Source organism: Astyanax mexicanus, chromosome 1 (genome assembly GCF_023375975.1).
Source record: "Astyanax mexicanus isolate ESR-SI-001 chromosome 1, AstMex3_surface, whole genome shotgun sequence".
Lineage (NCBI taxonomy): Eukaryota > Metazoa > Chordata > Actinopteri > Characiformes > Acestrorhamphidae > Astyanax > Astyanax mexicanus.
The window spans coordinates 14,168,025-14,182,073 of record NC_064408.1 but is presented as its reverse complement, the minus strand read 5'-3'; the positions used below and the strand labels follow the sequence as shown (position 1 = coordinate 14,182,073).

Sequence of the window (14,049 nt, the reverse complement as noted above, 5' to 3'; positions counted from 1 at the left end):
GAGTAAATGTAATTAGTTACTTTCCACCTCTGGATATAAGATAGCAATAAACATTGCAAAACACCTTGAGAAGCACCTTGCGCAGGGTGTAAGAGCCTTAAGAGTGCCCTAAGATTCATATCTCTACATGATCTCCAAACCAGTTTGGTAGTAAAGTCTTAGTCTAACTGTACGAAATATCTGCTTATCTGATTATTGCTTTGTCACATTTGTCATTGCAGCCATGTTGCAACTTAAAACTGACAAAATGAAGTGTTGAAGTGTTCAAGAGGTAAAACATGTCATTCCTCTGCCTTTAATAAGATGTCATATTTGAGTTTCATAGGAGTTGCTGAATAAAGTGTGTGTAATAATAGGGGATTAAGAAGGAGATTACTGTAAAGATAATTTGGAGGATCCCTCATCTCTATGGGATGGTTGGAACCCTGCGAGCAGCTTGCGAGCGGGAAACTGGGCCTGCAGTGAAGATCTTCTGTGTGTGTGTGTAAGATGGTTTGGGAGATAACAGGTCTGGGTTCAATAAAGGTCTCTGTGAGGCAATACTTCTTTGGCCTCGTGCCGAGCAGCAGGGTGTATACTGAATTTTGCTCTGTCTTCATGACAGGGTTATATAGTTTGACGCTCCTGCTGCCATCAAGAATTTCCCCCCGGGGATCAATAAAGTATCTATCTATCTATCTATCTATCTATCTATCTATCTATCTATCTATCTATCTATCTATCTATCTATCTATCTATCTATCTATCTATCTATCTATCTATCTATCTATCTATCTATCTATCTATCTATCTATCTATCTATCTATCTATCTATCTATCTATCTATCTATCTATCTATCTATCTATCTATCTATCTATCTATCTATCTATCTATCTATCTATCTATCTATCTATCTATCTATCTATCTATCTATCTATCTATCTATCTATCTATCTATCTATCTATCTATCTATCTATCTATCTATCTATCTATCTATCTATCTATCTATCTATCTATCTATCTATCTATCTATCTATCTATCTATCTATCTATCTATCTATCTATCTATCTATCTATCTATCTATCTATCTATCTATCTATCTATCTATCTATCTATCTATCTATCTATCTATCTATCTATCTATCTATCTATCTATCTATCTATCTATCTATCTATCTATCTATCTATCTATCTATCTATCTATCTATCTATCTATCTATCTATCTATCTATCTATCTATCTATCTATCTATCTATCTATCTATCTATCTATCTATCTATCTATCTATCTATCTATCTATCTATCTATCTATCTATCTATCTATCTATCTATCTATCTATCTATCTATCTATCTATCTATCTATCTATCTATCTATCTATCTATCTATCTATCTATCTATCTATCTATCTATCTATCTATCTATCTATCTATCTATCTATCTATCTATCTATCTATCTATCTATCTATCTATCTATCTATCTATCTATCTATCTATCTATCTATCTATCTATCTATCTATCTATCTATCTATCTATCTATCTATCTATCTATCTATCTATCTATCTATCTATCTATCTATCTATCTATCTATCTATCTATCTATCTATCTATCTATCTATCTATCTATCTATCTATCTATCTATCTATCTATCTATCTATCTATCTATCTATCTATCTATCTATCTATCTATCTATCTATCTATCTATCTATCTATCTATCTATCTATCTATCTATCTATCTATCTATCTATCTATCTATCTATCTATCTATCTATCTATCTATCTATCTATCTATCTATCATACCGAGCTGTACAGAATGACTGTCACTGTTTAACCTTCACTTCTGTTTCAATTTAATGCTGCATTAGATTCAGTGATAGATGAGTTTTGTTTCATAGGTGGATGTTTTAGTCCTTTTGTTCTCCAATCCACCTTTATTTCTATAGCACTTTCAACACTTTCAAAGAAAGGACAAAGTGTTGTACGTAAAAAAAACAAAAGAATAATAAGAATAGAAACAGGTACATACAACAACCAATACAATCAACACTCTACAAACTAAGAAAAGTAAGTACAGATTTGTACTTAAAAGAGTACAAAGCTTGTCGCTGGGGCTGTACCTTATATTGAGGTACAAAAAAGTACCTTTCAGTGAAAGTCCTTTTTTGTACCCATATTTTTGTGCCAGTAAAGATCATAAAGATTATAAACATTATCATCAACTAAATATGGCTCAAAAACTTGATGATGCAAAATTGTCTGGCTTTCAAATAAAATCTGTGCAATTAAAATATATATTGTTTATTAGTACAGTGATACAGAATACTGAATGTACCTTTTGGCTGGTTAAATGATACAAACTTGTACTTATTGCTGTTAGGGATGATTTGTACTTCAGCGGGAACAAATCTGATCCTGTAAAGACCGATATTGTACCTTTGAGGGTACAATTATGAAGAGTGTACCTCTGAGTACAAAAAAGTACTCGTATCGTACCTCTGTTTTTTAGAGTGTAGGTATTAAAAGCTAAGGAGAAGAGGAAGGTTTAAGAAGCGATTTAAAACTAGATAGTGTGGAGGCCTGTTTAATGTGCAGGGGCAAACTATTTCATTACCTAGGTGCCACTACAGCGAAGGCACATCCCCTCTAAACTTGTATTTTAGTTTTTGGGTCATTTAGGAGCAGTTGGGCTTGTAGGTGTGTAGCAGCTCTGAAAGGTAGGGTGGTGCTAGACCATTTAAAGATTTAAAAGTAAATAAAAGGATTTTAAAATAAATCCTAAAATAAATGGGCAACCAGCAGAGTGAGACTAAAATGGGGGAAATGTGCTCATATTAACGTGTGCCAGTTAAAAGCCGTGCTGCTGCATTTTGTACAGATTGTAACCGGGCAAGAGAAAAACCACTAACTCCCATATACAGTGAGTTACAGTAATCCAACCGGGTGGTAACAAAGGCGTGGATTTATACTGTCTCAAACTGTGTTCTCGGGACAACAGATTTTATTTCTGAAGGACAAGTGCCCACCAAAAGATCATACGCCAATCTGTGTCTTAAAGTAACTGTGAGCTGTTTGTTTAATGACTGTGCATTTCAGCCCTGGCATGTCTGTTCTTTTCAGGTACATCTGCAAGTCATCACACACATCACTGTACACTCAGCATGTGATACAGGATGTGGGATGGACAGCGAGATAAGCCTGTGAAGTGATATTTATTTCCACCAGTCGTGTAAGGTTGTTAGTGAGCAAAGTGGGCAAATATTAACTAATAATTAGTTAACCCAGGTCATCTGGATTAAATTCCCTAAAAATAGGTAAAAAAAAAAAAAAATAAACAAAAAAAGCTTAAATATTTCTTTCACATATTCTCACAGCAATCTCAAAACATGTATTAAATTTTATACTTTAGTTTTGAATATGCCATTTTTATGAATTATGCAGATTACCACTGAAATCACAAATACATTTTTATGGGCCAAAACTACAAAGAAATGTCTAAAAATCACAAAAATATAAAAAGGCTTCACACTTTTATGCAGGTTAAAGTTGGCCACATTTTTGCAAGTATCCTCAAGTGCATTCTTTAAGACCATCAAAAATGTTAATGATGAAACTGGCACTCATCAGGGCGACCCCAGGAAAGAAAGAGCAGGAGTTCCCCTTGTTGTATAGGAAAAGTTCATCACTCTCGCCCCTGTTAGACTCTTTGGCCTGTTTTTCTGCACTACAACTGAGCACTCTCTCTGCTTTTAGACTCTTTGGCCTGTTTTTCTGCACTACAACTGAGCACTCTCTCTGCTTTTAGACTCTTTGGCCTGATTTTCTGCACTACAACTGAGCACTCTTTCCACTTTTAGACTCTTTTGGCCCGTTTTTCTGCACTACAACTGAGCACTCTCTCCGCTTTTAGACTCTTTGGCCCGCTTTTCTGCACTACAACTGAGCACTCTCGCCCCTTTTAGACTCTTTGGCCTGCTTTTCTGCGCTACAACTGAACACCCTCTCCGCTTTTAGACTCTTTGGCCCGTTTTTCTGTGCTACAACTGAGCACTCTTCCCACTTTTAGACTCTTTGGCCTGTTTTTCTGCGCTACAACTGAGCACTCTCTCCTTTTTTAGACTCTTTGGCCCATTTTTCTGCGCTACAACTGAGCACTCTTTCCACTTTTAGACTCTTTGGCCCGTTTTTCTGCGCTTCAACCGTGGGCCGTAGTTTGGACACCCCTAACCTAAATGCTGCTTTACAGAGTAGTTTTTTTTTTAACACTTTTAAGTTACTACATGATTCCTTATGTGTTCCTTTATAGTTTGGATGACTTCAGTATTCATTTACAATGTAGGTACATGTAAAAAGAAAAATTCTGAATGAGAAGGTGTGTCCAAACTATTGACTGGTTCTGTAGGTTTAAGATGTTTTCATGTAACAGGACAATGTTTTATATTCTATAAATGACTTATAAATTAAATTTGAATTATAAATGTCACATATTTCAAACAGTTATTCAGTGGCTTCTATTATAAGCGAGTTATCAGCAATTTCAGCAATCAGCAATAGGAAACATAGACATTATTATTTAATGTAAAGGTAAAATATTGGCAAACGAATGATATTATCTTTAAAAATATTGGAATATTTTTTAATGATATCCATCGTATTATAGTTGAAGGCCTCTGTATGTATGTTTTTACCAGTGGCTCAGAGTTTCTAAGCTGACGAATAGCTTTAGACAGTCTGCTAATCAAATCCCTTTACTTGTCCATCACAGTGTGACAGAACGCTGTTTGATCATGGATGAGGTGTGTGTATATGAACCAGAGTGAAATAGTGAAGATACAGAGGGAAATGAAATAGACAGAGCTGGTTCTTCAGAGACTGACGTCAAAGGAAATTTACTGCTGATAACCCAGTTTCCCGCAGGAAACTATTACTACTTTCACTTTATTTCAATTCAAACTTTTGCTCTCCTAGGCGTTAAAACCATTTAACGTTTCTAAGCATTGGTTACACTTATTTAATACTTTAAGGATACAGCCTCTAGTGCTGAAACTGCTGGGTCTGTGGTTCGCTTTTCAATAGAAATGTTCAGAAAGTCATGCTGTGTAAATTCAACCAATGTGGTTTTATTTCCAACCCCCCGAACCCTCGCTCCTTCTCTCTCTCTCTCTCTCTCTCTCTCTCTCTCTCTCTCTCTCTCTCTCTCTCTATCTATCTTTTTATATAACATGCACATAAATGTCAAGGCAAGAGGATCACTATTTAAAGGACTGGTTCACTAAACATTACATGTTAACATCAGTAACAATAACTATTATGAATGAAGTATAAATAAAATTTTTAAAAAGGGTAATCGCTAGGGTCCAAGCACATAATGTCATGTACGTTTCATTTCTACATTACTCTTATATGTTCCTCCTTATACAGTAATTCACTTACAACACATCCAGACCAGGGTGTGAATTATGTGGGAATTTAGGGATCTGACCCCCTTAATTAAGACCTGGATTGATTTATTCTTTGTACCTCCAATGTTAAATATTACAATACATTTGCAGTATCCCATGTCTAGACTTTTGTAATTAAATTTTACACAACCCCACACAAGTGAATCATACCATTCTGTTACATCTACTGCATCATCATTCATCATTCCACCTTAAATGTGGCTAATTTACCATCCCACCTTAAATGCTGCTAATTTACCATTCCATCCAAATGCTGCTGTGGCAACACACACGCTTCAGGCTGAGAAACGTTTTTAGCTGCTTTAAACTGAACGTCTTCAGCTTTTAAGGTGGAACAGATTATTTAAATAAGAATCCAGATATATTTTTTTCCATGGACTGTATGTAATTTCTGCACAACACAAGCAGTAATTAATAAAACTCATACAGCACTTAAAATACTGCAGGCCCAATGTAACATATACGCTTTTTAGGACGGAAGGGGATTATGTTTCAAGGTGGAAGGGAAAGTGAGAACAATAAATTAAAATCTTAATACTCCTGTGGCTGCAGTATTGAGGAATTAGTTGTTCATTTGAGTCGTCCTATAGTAAACTCAAACATTCATTCAGTGAATCAATACATTGATGAGTTTTTTGTAAAAAAATGAATAACATTTTCATGGCAAGAAAACTGTCAATTAAAAATATTGAATTTTAAGTAGCATATGACTTTAATGTAGTCAGGTACAGGCCTAAATTGTGTATGGTAGCACCAATCTAATGTTATTCAATTTGTCCATTAGACTGTTGTGCCACTCGAGCTGTCAAATTGCACAACGTAAAAACACAGTTCTGTACCTTCTTTTAATTCTTGGAAACTCAATTCACTATTTTTTATTATTATTATTATGTTCATAATTTTTTGGCTAGCTTTACAGTGGTATGACAGTCTGTTTGTCAAGAAATCATAGATTCATAAATTTAAATCCAACACTCCATTAACACTCTCCTAACTCTGTTGTCAGGATTCTGAGAATATAAATTTGAACTCTCTATGTTATTAGTGGTAAAATTGTAAGACGCTGTTTGTTGTAATATGAATTAACTGGGGTTTTTTTTTTCACTTTTATGGCAGCTATTATTATTGTGTGTAATATTTTTTTTTGCTTATATGTACACAAAAAGTAAAGTATTTTTAAGTTAAAAAAAGAACCACTTTTTATAGGAGGTGTATTTTTAGTACTAAATCAGATGTACTTAAAATCAACATTTTAATCTAAATGTTTTGTGTTGATGTTTTTTTTTTTTCTGAAGTATGTCAATCATTTTATGAACATGTAGATATACAGAGAGAAATGGTGAAAAAAATTAATAATATGCATATAATAATAAACAGAACAAAACAAATGTAGATATATTCATATCTTTTAGTGAATCCTTGAATATGGAGGAATTGCTACTGTTAATATTAAAATAATATAATGCTGTTTTTTTCTACTTTGCAATGATAATACACAATGATAGATGGCTAATAGAATTGCTTAGAAATAAAATCTTACATTTCGCCATTAGTTATTTGTTATTTTTATTTGGTATGTTTTGTCTGTCAGACCCCAGGAAGAACAGCAGCTATGGGGGATCCACATAACATATTTTTCCCTTCTGCTGTAAAAACAGTGACAAAATACACACACCTGCATGCTTACTGGTTTGGCTGCATGTCTGGTAAAGTTCCTACGAAAGTGCTGTTTTCTCGTAACAGAGGGAACGTGTATCAGCCTGTAGCCTGACCTCTCTCTCTCCGCACATTCCTCACAGACTGCGTGGCTGCAGTGATGGAGGCTCGTGTGGAGTGAGGACAGAATCAGGAAGGGAGAGAGAGGAAAGAGATAAGAAGAGCAGAAATTGAGAATTGGTTCTGCAATCGGACTAATCTTAAATTACATTCTACCGCATGTAAATCTGTGTGAGCATATCTCTCTACATGCCAGATTATGTTCTGTGACTAGTTTTGATGTTATTGGACAGATTTGGAGATTAGCGAAATCGCCCCACAAATGTACATCAGTTCATCAGATCCTGTCAGGAGGACAGATGCTAAATTATTAATGCTTTGGGTGACGGATAAAATTACGCTGCATACTGTGTACTATATATAATATAAGACCAAAAAAGTAATGTATACAACGATACACTATATAAACAAAAGTATTGGGAGCATTTATAGTATCCTAATCTAATGGGCTAACCATTAGTGTGTAGTTGGTCCCTCTCCTTTTTTTTGACCGAAACGTTTTATTTCGATTTTGCAAAGGAGAAAATACAACTGAAATAAGATCATATAAATGTGGAAAATTGTCATGATCTGGCAGGACTCGTAAAAACAGTTTCATTAAACAAAGGGGCAATACAAGGAGCGGTCAGACAGAAATGCAAACGGCAAACGGAAAATAAATAAATAAATAGTAATCAAAACAAAGCAAGGAAACCACATTGTAAAGCAGATTAAACCAAACAATACTCGGCAGGGAGTGAGTGAACTGAGGGGAACAGGTGAGGCTAACTATTCAGGGGCTGCATCGTTCGAACGACGCGGTCTACGAAGGTGTGTCCTTTGAAGGATGGGTAGGCTGCGACGGCAGTACTGAAATGGGACAGTCCCTAAGGAGTATTTCCTGTTTCCTATTTTATTAAAGGCGAGAAGACGAAACTCAGAGATGTGTGTCCGGACAGGAATAAAATTACCGGAGGATCATGGAGTTCAGCTAAAAACAGTATGTAATTTTGCCTGTAATTTTCTCAGAGGACGTCTGAGAAAAACACACAGTGTACATGGTCGTTCCAGTTGGGAATAAAATCACACAGGACCCCCCATAAATGAGAAAATCACCCCAGGACCCCCTGAGAAACTAATCCCACCCTGATAGGGTTTAAGAAGAGACATGAGAGAAACATTAAAATATGAGAAACCTTAAAATGCATTTAAAAAAAATTAAGGGAAGAAAAATTTTGGGTGATAAAAGGCAAAATCGTTCCTGGATTAAAACCTGAGCACTATTTTACCATTATCTACACAACACAAAAAAAAACACAGAATATGCATATATATGTACGTTTACTGGTGATTAGTTTTGGGTCACTCATAGCAGTGAATGGCTATTGCAGTGGTGGTAATGGGAAGCGGTGGTCTGTATGTTATACTATATATAAGTACATGTATTTTTAGACATTCTGACCTCTGCTTCTCATCACCACCACTGCTAAAGAATCTGAGCTGATAAGCTTATCTACAGTGAACCATTTCACACCAAGACACTGGTGATTATCAGATATCAATAGAATCTGTCAAGACGATGGATCTTTTGTTCCACATCTGAGTGTGATTATTGTGTTCGGTCTAATTGAACCAACTAAACTAAAACTGTAAATGTCCTCCAGAAACACTCTGTTTCAGTTTCTTAGACAATTTTAGTCGCTGATATGTCAGCAAAAGGGGGCAGTCATGGCTGAAAGATTGGACCTTATAGGTAAATGAATGTATATGAAAATATATGGTGTTCTGCAATAAATTTGCATGTGATTTCCATTCTCTTGTTTTGTTTTCCTTCCCATGTGCTCCTTGGCACATGGCTCTGTTTTGTTTTTGGTCTTGTCTCTGCTTTAGTCAGGCCCTGTCAACTGTAATCCCTCCTGTCTCATTTGTAACCCCGCCCCCTCGTTACTTGCTCCAGGTGTTCCTTGTCTGTGCCTATGGATAAATACCGCATGTACTGCTTTGTGTTTGACTCTGTGTGCTTGTGTGAGTTTTAGCTGATGTATTTTGATCTTGTCCTAGTATACCCAGTCTTTTACCACCCACATCACTGTCCACTGGTGATGATGCCTTCTATGACGTATTCCTGGTGCACACAATGCCATTGTGGATCGAGAAACAACTTCAGAAATTAAGAACTGAAATGTTCCTTTATCTGGCACCCACTATCAGGCCTCACTTCATTTCCATAAGCGTGCTGACCAGAGTTCAACCTCACTTACAAGATAACACCTCAAAATTTACACATGTGTGGGTGTTTCCAAGCAGGAGAGGTCTGCGTGGGACTGCTTTTTTAAACCCACTTCTGCCCACTGATGCTTGTTTTTGTCCTGTTACTGCACGCTCCCAGTAAAAATTGTTTGTTTTAATCCCACCGCCGCCCGTCACTTACACATTTCTGCTGCTCCCGCACGCAGTACTAATATGAATTAATTCATTAAATTAAAGTTATGTGTTTATTAAAACAGTCATAAAGCGCTGTATAGCGCTGTCCCATTTCTTACAACAGTCCAAACACATGTCCTCAGGTGAATTGGAGATGCTAAAAAATCTCCCATCGGTGTGTGTGTGTGTGTGTGTGTGTGTGTTTCTGTCGGCCCATCCACTGCTTTGATATTTATCAGTAACATCTATCAGTAATAGGTTTTTGTTGCCTGCATTGACTTTTAACTTGAAACCGCTTCCTATTTTTCTTTGCAGCTTTCCTTAAGTGTCAGTCCTGCATCTGTTATACTGATGAAGTTCGTTTTAAAATAACATTTCTTTGAGTTCTCAATTCTCAGTGCTGAATGCATTGATGAAGATTTAACCATTGAATGCAGCTAGATCGAGAATCTTTTAGAAGAGGTGGATTTAGGCCTGTACACTGGATAAAGAGATTAATGTAAAAAAATATTTAAATTAAATGATTAAATATATATATATATATATATATATATATATATATATATATATATATATATATATATATATATATATATATATATTTTTATTATTATTATTATTATTATCATTATTATTATTATTAATACCTTGCTGATTGATTTGTTGTTTTCCGTCCTCCTCTTAAAGAATTATAATCTTTATTAAAATGATTACTATAATTTTCTAGACTATTTAATAATTTGCAGAATTTTTCTACATGTATACAGCTCTAGGAAAAAAAAAATAAGAAACCACTTTAGTTTCTAAATCAGTTTCTCTGATTTTGCTGTTTACAGGTATGTGTTTGAGTAAAATGAACATTGTTGTTTTATTCTATAAACTACAGACAACATTTCTCCCAAATTCTAAATAAAAATATTGTCATTTAGAGCATTTATTTGCAAAAAATGAGAAATGGCTGAAATACCAAAAAACAGATGCAGAGCTTTCAGACCTCAAATAATACAAAGAAAACAAGTTCATGTTAATATTCATAAAGTTTGAAGAGTTCAGAAACATACCTGAATAAACCTGTTTTTTTATTACAGTTGTCATGCGTCTTGGCATGTTCTCCTCCACCAGTCTTACACACTGCTTTTGGATAACTTTATGCCACTCCTGGTGCAAAAATTCAAGCAGTTCAGTTTGGTTTGATGGTTTGTGATCATCTATCTTCATCTTGATTATATTCCAGAGGTTTTCAATTCGGTAAAATAAAAAATATATATAATTTTTAAATGGTCTCTTATTTTTTTCCAGAGCTTTATGTGGTCCAGAGTGCAGACGCCTACCAAGTAATACCATGAGGTAACACAATAATACAGCTATTCCATGACTTTTCTCATGACAGCATATAAGTGGCATGTGCTTGTGTTAGCAAAGTGAAGGCGTCCCTTTGGAAATATAATGTATTTAGTGAGGTATACAAAAAAACTAAACATTTTACGTTCTTTAATATGATAGCAGATTTCTGCAAAGATGCAGTTTTTGCGATTTTATTCATTTAAATTTTATAGCCACATCAATGAAAAGATCAAGACTGAACTCTTTTCCTAAAGTCATTCTTCCTCTAGTCTGTCATTCAGTGTTGCTCTACTGCTTTTGCCTGAAGCTCTGTTTTTTTTTTCAGGTATTGCGTGCTGTAATCTTATGACAAAGACTTACACAGTCTTAGTGTTAACACACGCTTATTGATCTTCTACACCCTGTTCAAGCCTCGACATATACTGGCTTTACCCTCACCTTCTTACAGCTGTTCTGCTGATGAGGAATCCAGATAATCATGTAAGGACATTGTGAATTCACCATCACTGTTTCAGCACTTGGTTGTAATTAAACGTATATATGCACCGCATTACAATTCACAGCTTTCAGACAGTCAGTGTAAGAATGAATAATTTATAATGAGTTATTAGTAATATTTAAAATCCTTATATTAACAAATCCAAAATACCTTTGTTTCAAAAGCATTGATCAAATCAAGACCAATTTTCTTTATATAAAAATTTTCAAAATATGACTTCCATAATGCATTAAGTTCTGTACCTCTAAGTATAACATAAAGACGATAATTTAGGTTAATAGTTATTAAAGATAAGTTCTTTTAACTTTTGAATTGCAGGAAATAGTAAATATTGCCTTTTTCAAATACAAGTGTGCAAAGTCCATAAACTGAAAACAATAACATCAAATATCACTGAGCATGATAAATTAATAGCCTGATAATATTAGAACAACAGAGAGCAGCAGTACAGTGCGTGTAGAATAAATAACAAATTACCACACACAACATCATTAAGAACAGAAACACTATAGAAACAAATACCAAAAATTGTGATCACTGATACAGGAGTTAAAAAGGTGGAAAATCTAAAATTCACCACATTTCCTGCTAGATGAATATATACATACAGATGATACTGTAGCTCTTCAAAGGCTCTTTAATAAAAACTTAAAACAACTGTTACAATCTACTGACAGAATGATTCTTCAAAAACCAGCCTTGAACTTGTATCGAAAAAGAGCTTGACGTTCATTTACAGAAATGCTTTTACTGGAAATCATCTAGAGAATTTTTTTTTTTTTCAGAGAGTAAAACATGCTTTTTCAATGGCATTACTCCATAGAGCCCTTTTTGGAAAGTGTTTCTTACTCTCTCTTTTTTTAGAAATTGCTGTGGTAAAAATCGCCATCTACTCACCCATAGAGAGCAAGGCCAGTTGTGCTCTCTCGGGGGCTCCGGCAGCTGATGGCAAGCTGCATGACCGGGATTCAAACAAGCAATCTCTTGAGCACAGTAAACAGCCCCCTTGAACCTTACATGCAGCTTTTATATTAAACCTCCTTTATTTTAGTTAAGAAAAAGTGTAAAATATAAAAATCACTGATACATAAATGAGTTCTTTTATAGATACAGGTTTCTAGCAGAAGCACAAGTTTATCTACTGAAATTTCATTCTACTGCTTCTATATGTAAAGATGATCAATTATAGATCAATTATTATCCCATTTCAAAATTAATTCAACTGATCTCCCAGTATAACTGATGGTATGTTTTTTCTTCTTCATAAAATAAGCCTTGAATTTGTATTGAAAAAGGGCTACAAACTAATTTTTTAATCATTTTTAATGAAGAATCACCTACTGAACATAGAAAAGTTATAATAGTTATTATAGTTGTGATATTGGACAGCCTGAACAGTTCTCTGCTATTTAAAGGGGCAGAGGGTTATTGACCTGGTCAGAAAGTGTGTGGATAATCGATTGGTTCACACATTCCACCACAGCTTCTGAGAGTTAAAGTTTAATCTCAGAGAAAGCGTCTCATCACTGTACAGCAGAAAAAAAACAGAGCAAAGCTCTTACCCGATGATGTAGACCAGGACCCCCAGCTGGATCAGTCTGCAGACTACTCCCACTCTCCTGTTCCTCACCAGCACTTGGCGAGGGGTCTCGTACTCGAAGAAGTAGTCAGAGATGGCCTCTGTGATGGAATTCTTCATGTTGGACAGATGGACAGACAGATGGACGGACAGATAGATAAAGGTGAAGGTATGAAGATGAGAGGTTTGTCCTCCTTCTCTGAAGCTCTCTGTCGCTCTTAGTCCCTCACTCACTCTTTCCCCACAGATCCCTCTGTCATCTCCCACAGTGTGAGAGTGTGTGTGTGTAAGACTTGCTGAGACGTTGCTGGTCTGCTCTCTCACTTCCTTCCCCTCCTCCTCTACTTACTCTCTCTCTCTTTCTCTCTCTCTCTCTCTCTCTAGCTCACTCACTCACTCCCACTTTCTTTATCACTCTCCCTCTGCTCCCTCTGCTCCCTCTCTCTGTTACTCTGTTAACTCACACACTTTCATTTACTCACTCCCTCTCTTTCTATCACACACACACACACACACACACACACACATTACACAAATCCCTGAAAAAAAACAGCATAAACTCATTTCAGATGGTTATAAGAACATTAAGCAATATTTTCATATTTTAAAAAGATTCACATTAAGGTTATCCTCTAAATGTTATAAAAATATATATACAGTGCAGGCCAAAAGTTTGGAAACACCTTCTCATTTTCAATGGGTTTTCTTTATTTTCATGACTAATTACATTGTAGATTCTCACTGAAGGCATCAGAACTATGAATGAACAAAAATGACAGAATTATATTCTAGTTTCTTCAGAATAGCCACCCTTTGCTCTGATTACTGCTTTGCACACTCTTGGCATCTTTCTCTCAATGAGCTTCAATAGGTGGCCACCTGAAATGGTTTTCCAACAGTCTTGAAGGAAGGAGTTCCCAGAGGTGTTTATTAGCACTTGTTGCTCCTTTGCCTTCTTCACTCTGTGCTCCAGCTCACCCCAAACCATCTGGATTGGGTTCA

At 35.4% G+C, this 14,049-nt stretch overlaps 1 protein-coding gene across 6 annotated transcripts in view; it reads right to left on the bottom strand.

Moving 5' to 3' along the window:
• p2rx1 (purinergic receptor P2X, ligand-gated ion channel, 1) overlaps positions 1-13,472 on the bottom strand; it is a 51,269-nt gene extending 37,797 nt beyond the window's left edge. For 3 of the 6 annotated variants that reach the window (XR_007427920.1, XM_022665771.2, XM_022665770.2), the window contains exon 1: positions 13,031-13,471. Coding sequence is in view for 2 of the 6 variants with exons in the window: in XM_022665771.2 (XP_022521492.2) it covers positions 13,031-13,167 (137 nt within the window). In the remaining 4 variants the exon portion in view is untranslated. Of the gene's footprint in view, positions 1-13,030 lie in introns of all 6 variants that reach the window. The other 3 variants (XR_002649429.2, XR_002649428.2, XR_007427908.1) reach the window with 3 other exon arrangements.
• Positions 13,473-14,049: the final 577 nt, after the last annotated feature.